Genomic DNA, 16,157 nt, shown 5'->3' with positions numbered 1-16,157 from the left:
TGACAATAGGTTTTTAGTGGGGTCTCTTGTCAGGATTTTTTTGATAAATAAGTGGCTTGTTCAACATACTCATGCTTTGCTGCTTATATTGCACAGTGTCCATCACAACCACAGCACCTTCTTTATCTGCCATTTTTATAGTGACAGAGGACTCATTCTGTAATTGTGATAATGCAAGTTTTTTAGCTGATGACAAGTTGTGATGGACATATGCAGCATCATATTTAGAATGCAAATTTTAATCTCCCAATACTGTTTGGAAACGGTCTATGGATTCCACCCTAGAATGTATTGGGTAAAAACCCTTATTGGTTGTCTTGAAATCTATGGACATGTTCACATTAGGGTTAGTGTGCCGAACACCATCATCCAAATTTTCTAAATTAATTAGCGATAATTGCTTTAAAAATTCCAGATCTTGATGGACTGATTGTTCACTAGTGTGCTCCGCATCTGCGGTAAAAATACTGATTGTCAAAAAAATGTCTCCTGATTGTTAGATCCCTAATACATTTGTTGATGTCTTTTATGATACCAAAATATTAGGAGTATTAGTAGGTGCAAAATTTAAACCCAAGCTGAGGACTTCAATTTGATGTTTGTTGAGTTCATAGGAAGACAAGTTCATGACTTGTAATACTGGTGTCTGGTTTATTTATTCCTGTGCTGCTGGCATGTAATCACACCTGTTGCATTTTCTATGTTTGTATACTGCTCTCCTCTGTTTTTTGGAGTGTTGTTAGATTTTTGTTTTCTTAATGGCTTTGGATTCCTATAATAGGAAAGACGTGCATTTGTTGAAACTGAAGGTGATTCCAAATCCAACTCATCTGTTTGTTTGTCTGATGTGTCCATTTCTGATGAGCTAAAAGTAACATGGTTGTTCGGTCTGCGTTTGTGGTATCGCTTGGATTTATTTTTAAGAATGGATCTTGGTACATGAGGAGCTTGAGACCTTCTGCACCATTCATAAACTTGGGTTTGTTGATAATCATATAGATCTCTTGCATTCTTGTTTTTCTTGACTTGTGCCATATAATCCTCCAGTTCTGACACTTGTTTAATTTCAGTCATTTTTTCATTATAATCATGTGTTTGCTTGAACTGATTGAAGTTAATCTTAGTTGTCTTAATTTCAGTTTGCAAGAAGTTGAATTTAGTTTTCTCATGATCAACGATTAATTCCATTAGTTTTATGGAGTATCTTCTGAGAATGTTATTCCATGATGTGACAAATTCCTTAGAGTACCCCGTTACAGATCCAATGAGTAAAATCAATGATTCTTTATTTCTTAATAATAAAAAAAATGTATAAACAAGTAATCCTCCTGCATAACAACAACTTGTTTCAACCATAAGACAGGTCTTTTCCATAGATTCATAGTATAAAGTATTCAGATACAGGCATGTAACTGCTTTTTAAGCAAAAAGGGGGGAATGAAATCAATTGAAAATATTAAGGAACACCCACAGTGCAGGTGTAGGTTAAAATGTAGATAATATTAACTCTTTATGTACAGTACATGCCTGTGGCTGAAGACTGACTTGCACTAAAAATATAGATATGAGTAAATAATAATGACACAATGTACAATAATGCAGGAATGAGAAACAATCATATATTAACATGTAATAAAATATCTGTATGATAATTCATTCCATAAGAGTGAGCTGTGTTTAAAGGGCTTCTGTCACACCACTAAACTTTTTTTTTGTGTACTTATAATCCCTATCCTACGATATTGCTATACCTTATGTTATTAATAATTTTCATTCAGTAGATTCAGAAGCTTCTCTCTCCAATAATAATTTTTTGAAACTGCCCCCTCGCTTGTATAATTTTACTTTTTCTATACCAATTAAACTGAGAGACGCAACCAACAAAAATAAAAAAATAAAAACAAATAGGCCCAATGATTGGCCCACCTTCTGTTCAATGTACGTGTGCAGAGCTTGTACAGTTGGGACTCTCCACCTTGAGTGGACGCAAGCCATCAGTTCTCTGAAATGTGCAGTCCACTACATGGTAAGGGAGGAACTGTAGCGCCAGCAACTTGGCCAGGAGCATGTTCTGCTTGTGCTCCGTTGAATTAGTATGGCATTTTCCCTCCATCACTACGTGATACCTGCCTGAGGCTACTTATATGAATCTGTTCACTGCTAGTGTGTTGCTCAGAGGTAGTCTCCAGAGTAGCATACAGTGTACCTCTCTCGCGTTTGGCTTCAGATTTCTCACTGAATCCACTCTGCTTTCTTATGGGCAAGCTTCCACCCTGCTGTCTCACAGGCACGCTGCTGCCCTTGCACCCTGATGACAACAATGCCCCTTCTTCACCCAGCTTCCCCGTGGGATCGGCTACATCATCACCTACATCTGTTTGGTCATCACTTGTGTCACCCTCACCTGTCTCTTGTGTACGTCCCTGACTTCTCACAACATGTGCTGCCACCCAACTGTCATCATCGGTAGTTGCACACCTAGACTGTACTGTACAGTCTAGACTGGACTGTAACTGCTGACTGTCCTCACAAAGCTATTTCTCGCTAAAAATTGGAGCAGAGTTGGCGGCTACCGTTATTTGATTAGCAGAAGGAGCAGCAAAAGCAAGAGACAGGTTCAGGACAGATGAGGGCACAGAGGCAGTCAACCATTCCAGTACAGCTGCATTGTTGGTCAAAACCCGACCACTGGATGCTGCTGACACCACCACTCCTTCTTCTGCTTCTACTTGTGCTCGCTGCAGCAATATTTTTGACACTGCCCATTCCTTTGGACGGTCCAGGCAACTGTCTGTTGGATATAGTGTACAGTAACCGAATCAGTAATTTAACTGATTAACTAAGAATGTGGCAGCAGTTCAACAAGATGCACATAGTGATATATTAAACAGCCCTTTTCTACTGAAGCACACTCACAGATTAATAGGGATTGTGGCAGCCGTTGAACAAGACAAATGTGGCAATATATTAGACTGGCCTTTAATACTGAGGCACACTAATTTTATGTATAAACTAACAGATTAACGGGGATTGTAGCAGCAGTTGGACAAGGTAAACGCAACAATATATTAGACCTTTCTTTAATACTGAGGCACAGTAATTCTATGTATAAACTAATAGATTAACAGGGATTGTGGCAGCAGTTGTACAAGATAAAGGCAGGGATATACAAGACCACCCTTGAATACTGAGAAACAGTAATTCTATGTATAAACTAACAGATTAACAGGGATTGTGGCAGCTGTTGAACAAGATAAAGGCGGTGATATATGAGACCACCCTTGAATACTGAGGCACAGTAATTCTATGTATAAACTAACAGATTAATGGGGATTGGGACAGCAGTTGAACAAGATGCACACGGTGATTACACTCAACCTGCAGTCTTCCTATGCTCTCCCTACAGTGTTTAAAACCTCTCCCTACAATCTCCCTACCTCTCCCTGCACTGTCCGTGCACTCTCCCTATCCAAAATGTTACAATAGCTTTCTGAAACACTGTCCCTAATGCATAAGCGTTTGTGACATCTTTCCCTAAGCTGAACTCACACTGAAATGGTGGAGACCATGCAGGATCAGGCTTCTTAAAGGCCTTCTTACTTTCACATTGTAACACATGCAGCAGCTATTTTATAAAAAATCGATTCGTTACCACGAAGTGCGAGGAAAATTAGGATTTGTGGCAAATGTAATTTTTCCTAAACTTCAGATCAAATTCCATTTCGGATGTTTCGATTCGCTCAACACTAATGACAAGTTAGGGCTCATGGAGAATGCACAACAGTGCACAGAGGCTTTATGGCTACCTACTATAAAGCAAAAGCTACATGAACTAGAATACAGGCTTTTACAATATCTATCCTGGTATTCCGGTGCTGATATTATACCACCTGATGCATTTTTATGCATCACAGCTACTGTGCATTGGTAGAGAATGTGTTTGTGTGTTTGTAGGCTGGACTGGATGGAGTGATGTCTTTTTCCGTACTTACTGACGAGTAAAAGGGTAATGTTTTGTATTTTTGACTTTCAGGCTCCATATCTCACCATCCACTACAGCTTCGAACATAAGACTACCATCATTTTATAGACAATCATCTTGGCTATCTCTATACATCAATTGGACTTACAAATATTTAGCATATGATTAGATTCTTGTCAAGTAATTGCATTGTTACTGTTTTGCTCCTGGTGGTGGAACAATCTTTTTCTTCTTGTATGCTACAAATTATAATGTGTTCTCACATTCCCTAATTTCTTAGAGTGTTATTAGGTTGATTCCCAAGTGAAAGGACACTGCATTATTACTGTTTTTCTCCTAAAATTCAAAGTTTTTATTATTTTATAAGTATTTTGTAAATCCACCTTTGGCTTTCAACACTGCCTGAATCCTTTTGGGCATGTCTCGACCGAAATCTGTTCCCAGGTCTCTTCTACACGTTCTTAATGTTGGTGCATACTGGTTGACTAACTTGGGTACAAATACAGCTTTTTTTTCAACTCTAGCCACAAGTGTTCAATTGGGTTGAGGTCTGGGGAGGCCAATCCAGCACCTCTACTTCATTGTCATTGAACCATTTCTTCGCCAGTCTCGACATATGCTTTGGGTTTGTTGTCCTACTGAAACACTATGTCGTCCTTTTCATACCCATAGTACTTGAGTGTACAAAGTACGTCATCTTGTAGGATACTCACATATAGCTCAGCATTGAGACCACCATCGATCCTGGTCAAGTATCCAATGCCTTTGGCTGTGAAACAAACCCATATTATCAGGCTTTCTCCACTGAACTTGACAGTTCCTTCAATTTCTCAATCCATTAGTCCCCTTTTCCCTTGTTTCTTCCAGACCCATATGCACCCATCAAAGCCCAGTCTATTGACTTTCACATAATTGTTCCAATTCACACTTTTCCAATCTTCTACTATCCACTGTTTGTCCTTTATTGCAAACTCAAGCCAACGCTTCTTATGACAATATTGAAATTAAGGCTTCTTCACCTTTTTTTGGGCCACCATTCCAGACTTGTGTAATGCGTGTCGGAAGGTGCATGGATGAACGTCTTGCATCTTACTATTACAAAGCATGCAAGTCACCTACACTGCTGTGTTTGTTGCGCCAGAACTGACAGCCCTTGTGATGACCTGACTTGTTGACTCTGATATTTTGCCTGGACGTCCACCTCTTGGCTTTGGAATGGATGGATGGACTTCATTTTGTTTTATTCTAACTGTCATGGCACTCACGTGATGCAGTTTGGCAATCTTTTTGGCCGAGATACCGCTATCAATTTGCTGGATGATGCTGTTTTTATTTTCTTGGGAAATGTTATTCATGGCTGCTCCTGGATCGAACCAGTGACCTTTTACTTGGGAATCAACCTAATAACACTCTAAGCTATTAGGGAATGTGAGAACAAGAAGAAAGAAGAAAAAGATTGTTCCACCACAAGGAGCAGCACAGTAACAATGCAGTTATATGACAAAAATCTGCATAACAAATCATATGCTAAATAGTTCCAAGTCCAGTTTATGTATGAGATAGCCAAGATGATTGTCTATAAAATGATGGTAGTCTCATGTTCTAAGCTGTAGTGGATGGTGAGTTATGGAGCCTGAAAGTCAAAAGTTCTAATCAGTGTTACCCTTTTGCTCATCAGTGTATATATATATATATATATATATATATATATATTGTAGGAAGGCGCAAGGTTGGTACTGAAAGGTATGTGTCACCGAGATCCCTGGCCTCAGTGAGGTAAGAGACGGTAATTCCATGTGTCAGTGGCAGCTAGTGCTGGCTGACTTGGTTTTGCTATTTAGTATGGCTGTAAAGCCAATCCGGGCTGACTCTTACTGGGAGCAGCCAAAGTGCAGGTTGGGTGGCTGCTCCCCATGTTCCAGGCTGGGTCTTGGTTTGGGCTGTAAAACACAGGCAGCACTGTCAGGTGGTAGGAATTTACTCCTCTCTGACAGTGAAGCTCTGTCTGTCTGTGTTGGGACCTGGGAGTTTGGGCCTGGGTAAAGGCCTGCTACCTTGTTGGCATGAGAGCAGGTGGTTTCTTCTATGTCCAAGGACTTCTGCATTGCTGCATGGTGTTAACAAACACCAGACTCAAGGTGACTGTTTTCCTTAAAACTGACTTTTTGTTTTGCTTATCCTTATGTGTGAATAAACACCGAACTGTTTAAGTTAAAGACGTTGTCGTTGCATCTATACTGCGTCCGCAAGCCTGTCTACCAGAGAAAATCCCCACAATATTTATATATTTATATATATATACTTTAACTACTCCACAAGAAGACAAAAAATGATTATTTTTTAGCCATTTTTTCATTTAAATAAGCACAAAAAAATCTGACAGTGCAGTATGTTTTTAAACATGCCATTTGTTACCACTACAAAATAAAAATCAGAAAGTGTATAATGAGCTCACCACTCCAGGCAGGCAATATAACACGTCAGACATCCATGCAAGAAAGGAAAATCTTCAGTCGCAACAGGTACCAATGTAAAGTCTAAAAATTATTCTTCCAACACCATATAAAATGTCCACATTTTATTGTCACATCATTTAACAACATCAGAGTAAAGACAGGAAAGCCTACTGTAAAAGTAAATATAAGAAAAAAAAATGTTTCAAGTAAAAAAGAGTGCCCTTTCCCCTCTTCAAGCCATTTATAATATATACAGTGGATATAAAAAGTCTACACACCCCTGTTAAAATGTCAGGTTTCTGTGATATAAAAAAATTAGACAAAGATAAATCATTTCAGAACTTTTTCCACCTTTAATGTGACCTATAAACTGTACCACTCAATTGAAAAACAAACTGAAATTGTTTAGGTAGAGGGAAGAACAAAAATAAAAAATAAAATTATTACAGTCTTTTTGGGTATGAGTCTATCAGCATGGCACATTTTGACTTGGCAAAATTTGTCCACTCTTCTTTGCAGAAACAATCCAAATCTGTCAGATTGCGAGGGCATCTCCTGTGCACAGCCCTCTTCAGATCACCCCACAGCTTTTCAATCGGATTCAGGTCTGGCCTGTGGCTGGGCCATTCCAAAACTTTAATCTTCTTCTGGTGAAGCCATTCCTTTGTTGATTTGGATGTATGATTTGGGTCGTTGTCATGCTGAAAGATGAGGTTCCTCTTCATGTTTATCTTTCTAGCAGAAGCCTGAAGGTTTTGTGCCAATATTGACTGGTATTTGGAACTGTTCATAATTTCCTCTAGCTTATCTAAGGCCCCAGTTCCTGCTGAAGAAAAACAGCCCCAAAGCATGATGCTGCAACCACCATGCTTCACTGTGGGTATTGTGTTCTATTGGTGATGTGCAGTGTTGTATTTGCGGCAAACATATATTTTGGGATTATGGCCAAAAAGTTCAACCTTGGTTTCATCAGACCATAACACCTTTTCCCTCATGCTTTTGGGAGACTTCAGATGTGTTTTTGAAAAATGTAGTCTGGCTTGAATGTTTTTCTTCGTAAGAAAAGGTTTTAGTCTTGCCACTCTACCCCATAGCCCAGACATATGAAGAATACGGGAGATTGTTGTCACATGTACCACACAGCCAGTACTTTCCAAATATTCCTGCAGCTCCTTTAATGTTGCTGTAGGCCTCTTGGTCGCCTCCCAGACCAGTTTTCTTCTCCTCTTTTCATCAATTTTGGAGGGATGTCCAATTCTTGGTAATGTCACTGTTGTGCCATATTTTCTCCACTTGACGATGACTTTCACTGTGTTCCTTGGTATATCTAATGCCTTGGAAATTCTTTTGTACCCTTCTCCTGACTGATACCTTTTATCAATGAGATCCCTCTGATGCTTTGGAAGCTCTCTGTAGATCATAGCTTTTGCTGTGGGATGCGACTAAGAAAATTTCAGGAAAGACCAACTAAAGCAGCTGAACTTTATTTGGGGTTAATCAGAGGCACTTTAAATGATGGCAGGTGTATGCTGACTCCTTATTAACATGATTTTGAATGTGATTGCTTAATTCTGAACACAGCTACATCCCCAGTTATAAGAGGGTGTGCACACTTAAGCAACCACATTATTTTTTTATTTTTATTTTCCTCCACCTAAAAGATTTCAGTTTGTTTTTCAATTGAGTGGTACAGTTTATAGGTCACATTAAAGGTGGAAAAAAGTTCTGAAATGATTTATCTTTGTCTCATTTTTCTACAGCACAGAAACCTGACATTTTACCAGGGGTGTGTAGACTTTTTATATCCACTGTATGTTGTTAGTTACAGCCTTGCTACCACTGGCTACTATCCATTTACCCATAGGCAAATATATTGCTGTCACTTTGACATTATTAATGATATCTTGGCATGAAAGATCTTGAAAAGGAATGGATACAGAATACTAGGAGACCTCTCACACACATTTTTACAACAATCTGGGCACAAATTTGGCTTATCTCTACTGATAATATATGCCTAGTGGTAGAGAGTCTATACGATAAGTGTTGAAGCAGTGAAGTGCTACAGACTTTATTTTGTTATCCCATGTAATACATCAACGTGCATGCTCGGTTATCTGATAATTTTATGTTTTCTTTGTTGGTGACTGGTGAGGCATTATTGGATTAGGGATACAATTTTATTAATATAATAAATGTTATTTCTTAACATAAACCAGTAGTGGCTAGTAAACAGGCATTTTTTCCCCATAGGGAAACTGGTGAGTGAATTTATCTTTATCTATTCCACCAGCCACTAGAGATCAATGGGTAACATGGTATATCCCTTCTTTAGGCCTTTTTCTAGGGAATTTCTCTGGCCTACTTTTTGTCTCTCAGCTCTGCACAGGCAACTAGTGCACACTGTTTAGCCATAGTCTTTCCTCTTACTGGAAAATACTTCTATGTAAATATTCATTACAAAAGTGACACCTAGAGACAGCATACAGTGTTACAGTACTAACCCTAACCCATACACCCAAGGGAAAACAAAAAATTTGCATGAACACTAGTATTCAGACCCTTTGCTATGATACTTCAGTTCTGGGGACCTCCCATTTCCCTAAATCATCTTAGAGATGTTTCTAAAATTTGATTGGAGTCCACCTCCTGTAATCTCAGTTGATTAGACATGATTTGCAAAGTCATACCCCTGTCTACATAAGGTCTCATGGTTGACTATACATATTTGAGAAAACCAAGCCACGAGGAGGAAATAAATGCCTGTAGAGCTCAGAGACAGGATTGGAGGCACAGATCTGAAGAAGGGACATAAAAAAATTCTGCTCCACTGAAAGTTTCCACACAGTGCCCTCCAAAATTCTTAAATGGAAGAAATAAAAAAAAAACTAGAGCTGGCCACCCCATCAAACTATGCATTCAGGTGAGAAGTGTCTTGGTTATAGAGGTGACCAAGAACCCAATAGTCTCTCTGGTTGAGCCATAAAGATCCTGTATGCAGATGGGAGAAACTTCCAGAAGATCAACCATCAGTGTAGCAATCCACCAATCTAGGCTTTATGGTTGAGTGACCAGAAAGAAGCCTCTCCTCAGTAAAATACATTTGAAAGCCTGCCTTGAGTTTGAAAAAAAGCACTTAAAGAACTTTCAAACTGTGAGAAACAAGATTCTTTGGTTTGATCAAACCATGATTGAAATTTTTAGCCTCAATTCTAAGTGTCATGTCTGGAGAAACCTTGTACTACTCATCACCTACCCAATGCCATCATTACTCTGAAGCAAGGTGGTGGCAGCAGTATTTCAGTGTCTACGACAGGGAGACTGGTCAGGGATGAGGGAAAGCTAAATGGAACAAAGCGCACAGATATATTCCTATAAAAACATGATCCAAAGTACTCTGGGCTGAAGGTTTACAATCCAACAAGACAATGACCCTAAGCACACAGCTAAGTCAACACAGGAATGGATTAGGGACGAATCTGTGAATGTCCTTAAGAGGCCCAGCTGGACCCTTGACTTAAACCCAATCAAACATCTCTGGAGAGACCTGAAAATGGCTGTCCACCAACGGTCCCTATCCAACCTGATAGAGTTTGAGAGGATCTTCAGATAAGAATAGCATAAAATCCCCAAATCCAGGTGTGCAAACCCTGTGGCATCATATCCAAGAAGACTGGAGGCTGTAATAGATGCCAAAGGTGCCTCAACTAAGTACCGAGTAAAGGATCTGAATACTTACGTCAATGCAATTTTAATTTTCCCTTTTCAATCATTTAGCAAAGATTAGCAATGAAAAAGGAGAGTGGATGGTCTGTAAGGGGTTAAATAAGCCCGATATGTGAACTGTACATGTATTCTTTCCTAGTTACAGCTGTTCAGTATGTAGAAACATCACAGCACCCTTGCCTTGTAAAGCCATAAAACTGGTGGCAAGAATCCAGTGAATAAAAGAAACTCTTGTAAAAGACATTGTAGCATATGTGATTTCAAAAAAAAATGATGAAGTTATTTCTAGGCAAGAAATCTCTCTAAGGTATGCTTTATAGATTACTTCATACTCCTGGAGACAGACATGTACTGAATATTAAAATGTAATTTCCAGTGTATTCTACAGGGTTGCCAACCTATTCCCAAAATCGTGCGTAACTATTATTTCTTATGGACAAATCATAACAAATATAATTGATATATGTTCATATTTTATTATATCTTTTTATGGGAAAACACTGAAGATATGACACTTTGATACAGTGTAAAGTAGACAGTATGCAGCTTGTAAATTTGTCGTGACCTCAAAATAACTCTATACACAGCCATTAATGTTTAAACCTCTGGCAGCAAAAGTGAGTACATCCCTAAGTGAAAATGGCCAAATTGTGTTCAATTAGCTATTTTCCTATTTTTGGGGCTGCATGAGTGCTACTGGCTGTTGGGAACTACAATTCATTGAGGGAACCATGAATGCCAACATTTACTGTGACATACTGAAGCAGAGCATCATCCCCTCACTTTGGAAACTGGGCCTCAGAGCAGTATTCCAACATGATAATGACTCTAAACACACCTCCAAGATGACCACTGCCTTGCTAAAGAAACCGAGGGTAAAGGTGGTGGACTGTCCAAGCATGTCTCCAGACCTAAACCCTATAGAGCATCTATGGGGCATCTTCAAATGCAAAGTGGAGGAGCGCAAGATCTCTAATATCCACCAGCTCTGTGATGTTGTCATGGAGGAGTGGAAGAGGATTCCAGTGGCAACCTGTGAAGCTCTAGTTGAACTCCATGCCCAAGAGAGTTAAGGCAGTGCTAGAAAATAATGGTGGCTACACAAAATATGGACACTTTGTGCACTATTTGGCCATTTTCATTTAAGGATGTACTCACTTTTGTAGCCAACAGTTTAGACATTAATGGCACACCAAATTTACACTGTTATATATGCTGTACACTGACTACTTTACATTGTATCAAAATACTGTACAGTAGCATATCTTCAATGTTGCCCCATGAAAAGATACACTAAAATATTTCCAAAAGTTTGAGGAGTGTATTCACTTTTGTGAGATACTGTATGTTGCATTTGTAGTAATTTATGAAATGATAAGAATTACAATTTCAATAACCGGCAAAAGCTTGTCCAGTTTAAAAAAAGATCACAGATGCTTCAGTTTGTATTCCAGGAAAAAATTATTTTTTGGGGACTGCCCAAGAATGTGCAAGCAATTGGCAACCCTAGACTTCTGTATAGATAACATGCTGACTGCTTTTCTTTATACGCCCCTAAATGTTAACAGGTACAACAGCCTGAACAAACTGACAGAGAGTGACTTCACTGGCTTGAAGAAATTAGAGCTTCTGATGTTACATAGTAACGAAATCCAAACAATTCACGAAAATGCTTTCCAGGATTTAACCTCATTGCAGGTATGAGTTGCCATATTCAGTTCAAAACATGTAAATAACAGGTATACAGGTGAAACTCGAAAAATTTGAATATAGTGCAAATGTTCATTTATTTCAGTAATGCAACTTGAAAGGAGTTGCATTAATGCAACTTAAAATTAGAATTTTGTGAAAAGGTTCAATATTCTAAGCTCAAAGTGTCACACTCTAGTCAGCTAATTAATCCATACCCCCTGAGCAAAGGGTACCTGAAATTGTGACTTAGGGGTTTCATAAGCTGTAAGCCATAATCATCCAAATTATAACAAATAAAGGCTTGAAATATCTCGCTTTGCATGTAATGAGTCTATCTCATATGTTAGTTTCACCTTTTAAGTTGCATTACTGAAATAAATGAACTCTGCACGATATTCTAATTTTTCGAGTTTCACCTGTACATAAAGAGGACGGCCTCAGGAGAAAGTGGGGCATCAAAGAGAGGGAAAAAATACAAATTATGGTTAGGTTAGGGACTCAGGGATGAGTTTGCACTGACATTCTCCAAGTGTTTCAGTTTCTTATCATTATAAACTGTTGGTCAAGCAAATATATGATCTCATACATAATCTCTTGTATGACAGCTGCTGGTGTCCCATGCTCAGTGCTGCCCCACTTTTACTTACAGGAGAAGTGGGGCAGTCACTCAGCTACTGTCTGGGTCCATCTGTCCATCCTTCTCTATCCAGTGGTGGTGCCAGTTCCCAGTTTCTCCTGTGCATTCTGCAGGCTGCGACCGGCGCTCCAATGTGAAGGCCCTAGGCTTGTTCCATAGAGTGTGTGCATACTCTCTTTTGGCCTATTTAAGGGTCTGCATGAACCCGTTCAATTTCTTCTGCAGCCTATGGCTGGTTGGCCTTGGGTATATAAGTGACCTTTTGTGGGAGGGAACACCACACCAAACACAAGGGGGAGGGGGTATATGGCCTACAAGCTAGGTAGAGGAAAAGGTCACCACCTAATGAATCCTAACCCTAGACCTGACTGCTAACCGAATGAATGGACCTCAGTGGTAGGACCGTTCATTCACTGGAACCTAAAGCCTGATAACCCTGTAATGCCCTAAGGTTGTGGTAGGGCCCAAAGACGACCCGTTCCTTAAGCTTATGGAACAGGGGTCTTGACTCAGACCAGATACCAGAAGGCAGGGGAAACAGCACAATACAAATACAAAGGAATGAGACACTTAACTTCCTGAAGTAGAAGAAAGAGCAGGAACACCCGAGGGGAAAACACACCAGCTCTTCCACTTGCAAATGAAGCTATACACTGCAAGGAGTAAAGAGAGTAGCCAGACTTAAATAGCAACGACCACTATGCTGACCCTGACTAGAGGTGTGGTCATTACCATCAACAACAAAGTGAAACTAAAAGAGGCTGTCAGAAGAGATCACATGCAGACAGCCTCTTCGACCTTCTAACACCTAGCCTGGGAGTGACCGTGACACCTTTTCCCAGGGGGAGGGTGCCTAAGCTTTAGGTTTCCTAGTCTATAGTAACCAGTAAAGGTGTATATTCTGTCTGATCAACTGTGTACTGTACTCCAATCTGACTACCAACTATGATTTCTTGCCTCCTGCCCTGACCTTAGCATGTTTCTCGGATTGTCCTAAAGCCACCTGCCATGACCTTGGACTTGTCTTTCAGATACATTTGTATGCTGCCTGCCTTGACCTTGGCCCGCCTCCAGACTACACTTATTGCCTGATCCTTCGGTGCTTCGCACCGGTGTCTCTGACCCCTGTGGGTTATCTGCCAACCACACCAGGACTATCTCAAGAAGTAACGGTCTTAGAGTTAGTCCTAAGACAGTTGGTTGGTACAGTGGGTCCACACCTATTGCCCATAATAGTATGCCAGAAAATGTCCCTATTACCCATAGCAACTAATCTATGGAGAAGATTGCTCAAAAGTGTTTGTAGGCTGGGGAAAAATGGCACCACATTTTTAAAAATGGTCCACATGCCTTGATATATTTGCTGTATCTTGTTAGGTATTTTACACCTTTTTTCTCCCAATAAACCGCCTCATGGTTGTGGAATATATACACATACACTGACTAAAAATATAAATGCAACACTTTTAGTTTTGCTCCCATTTTGCATGAGCTGAACTCAAAGATCTGAAACATTTTCTACATACACAAAAGACCCATTACTCTCAAATATTCTTCACAAATCTAAATCTGTGTTAGTGAGCACTTCTCCTTTGCAGAGATAATCCATCCCACCTCACAGGTGTGGCATATCAAGGTGCTAATTAGACAGAATGAATATTGCACAGGTATTCCTTAGACTGCCCACAATAAAAGACCACTCTGAAATGCGCATTTTGATCACACAGCACAATGCCACAGATGTCGCATCATTTGAGGGAGCATACAATTGGCATGCTGACTGCAGGAGTGTTTACCAAAACTGTTGCCCGTGCAATTAATGTTCATTTCTCTACCATAAGCTATTCCCAAAGGCGTTTCAGAGAATTTGGCAGTGCATCCAACCGGCCTCACAACCGCAGACCACATGTAACCACACCAGCCCAGGACCTCCACAGCCAGCATGTTCACCTCCATGATCATCTGAGACCAGCCACCCAGACAGCTGCAGCAACAATTGGTTTGCATAACCAAAGAATTTCTGCACAAACTGGTAGAAACTGTCTCAGGGAAGCTCATCTGCATGCTCGTCATCCTCATCGGGGTCTGGACCGGACTGCTTTTTTGTCGTTATACCCGACTTGAATGCTCACATTCAATGTCGTCTGGCACATTGGAGAAGCATTCTGTTCACGCATGAGTCCCGGTTTTCACTCTTCAGGGCAGATGGCAGACAGCTTGTGTGGCATCGTGTGGGTGATCGATTTGCTGACGTCAACATTGTGGATCAAGTGGCCCATGGTGATGGTGGGGTTATGGTATGGGCAGGTGTATGTTATGGGCAATGAACACAGGTGCATTTTATTGATTGCATTTTGAATGCACAGAGATACCGCGACAAGATCCTTCCTTAGGCCCATTGTTGTGCCATTCATCCATGACCATAACCTCATATTGCAGCACGATAATGCACGGCCCCATATTGCAAGGATCTGCGCACATTTCTTGGAAGCTGAAAACATCCCAGTTCTTGCATGGCCAGCATACTCACAAGACATGTCACCCATTGAGCATGTGTGGGATGCTCTGGATCTGCGTATACAACTCCGTGTTCCAGTTCCTGACAATATTCTGCAACTTCGCACAGCTACTGAAGAGGAGTGGACCAACTTTCCACAGGCCACAGTCAACAACCTGATCAACTCTATGTGACGGAGATGAGTTTCACTGCGTGAAGCAAATAGTGGCCACACCAGATACTGACTGGTTTTCTGCCCCCCCCCCCCACCCCCTGCAGTAGGGCAAAACATTTCAGTGTGTTATTTTATAGTGGGAAGTCTAAGGCACACCTGTGCAATATTCATGCTGTCTAATCAGCACCTTGATATGCCACACATGTGAGCAAAACCAAAAGTATTGTGTTTATATTTTTGTTCAGTGTACATATAAATAAATATATGACTCTATTTATGACTACTCTTAGCCAGGCCCCATTTTATAGACCTTTTCCAAATCTGAAAATATAACTATAACAAAGGTCCAAGTCAAATAATCAATTGGCAGCATCCAATTTGCATATTATTCACCATGCTACTTTTTGCACACCATTATTTGTGGGGCAAAAATAATATTTTTAGTGTTTTGGTTCTAATAATACTTTTATACTTTCTTCTTGCAACGAAAATGTGCAACTTATAGTCTTTTTCACATTCTCTAGGTATTGAAAATGAGTTACAATAAAGTGAAAACCCTCCACAAGAATACATTCTGCAGTCTGAAGAGTATGGTCAGACTACACATGGACCACAATAAACTAGAAATCCTGCCCCCAGAATCATTCTACGGGCTCACATCTCTGAAACTGGTGCACTTAGAGGGAAATGAACTGAGGCAGTTACATCCGGACACTTTTGTCACTTTACGTTTCATACAGATATTTAGAACATCAACTATAAAACACATCTATCTGTCAGATAACCAGTTATCATCACTGCCAAAAGAGATGTTCTTGTACTTGGATGAACTGGAAGGACTTTATCTTCATGGAAATCCTTGGTCCTGTGACTGTGATCTTCAGTGGCTCACAGAATTGGGAGAGCAATCTAGAGGTATTTTAAGCTATGTTTATAGTCATGTCAACATACACATGATCCCAATGTGAAGTAGGTACTGTATAATATTAGCA

General features: G+C 40.1%; 1 protein-coding gene across 1 annotated transcript in view; it reads left to right on the top strand.

The window, feature by feature from the left end:
* The window catches only part of IGSF10 (immunoglobulin superfamily member 10), a 69,697-nt gene that overhangs the window by 37,096 nt on the left and 16,444 nt on the right, over positions 1 to 16,157 (top strand). Inside the window, exons 3-4 of the mRNA XM_044291636.1 lie at positions 11,733 to 11,862; positions 15,690 to 16,080. Of these exons, the coding sequence (XP_044147571.1) occupies positions 11,733 to 11,862; positions 15,690 to 16,080 (521 nt within the window). The remainder of the gene's footprint in view (positions 1 to 11,732; positions 11,863 to 15,689; positions 16,081 to 16,157) is intronic.

Source organism: Bufo gargarizans, chromosome 4 (genome assembly GCF_014858855.1).
Source record: "Bufo gargarizans isolate SCDJY-AF-19 chromosome 4, ASM1485885v1, whole genome shotgun sequence".
Taxonomy (NCBI): domain Eukaryota; kingdom Metazoa; phylum Chordata; class Amphibia; order Anura; family Bufonidae; genus Bufo; species Bufo gargarizans.
The sequence above is the reverse complement of the archived record's forward strand: the minus strand, read 5'-3'. Positions and strand labels throughout refer to the sequence as shown.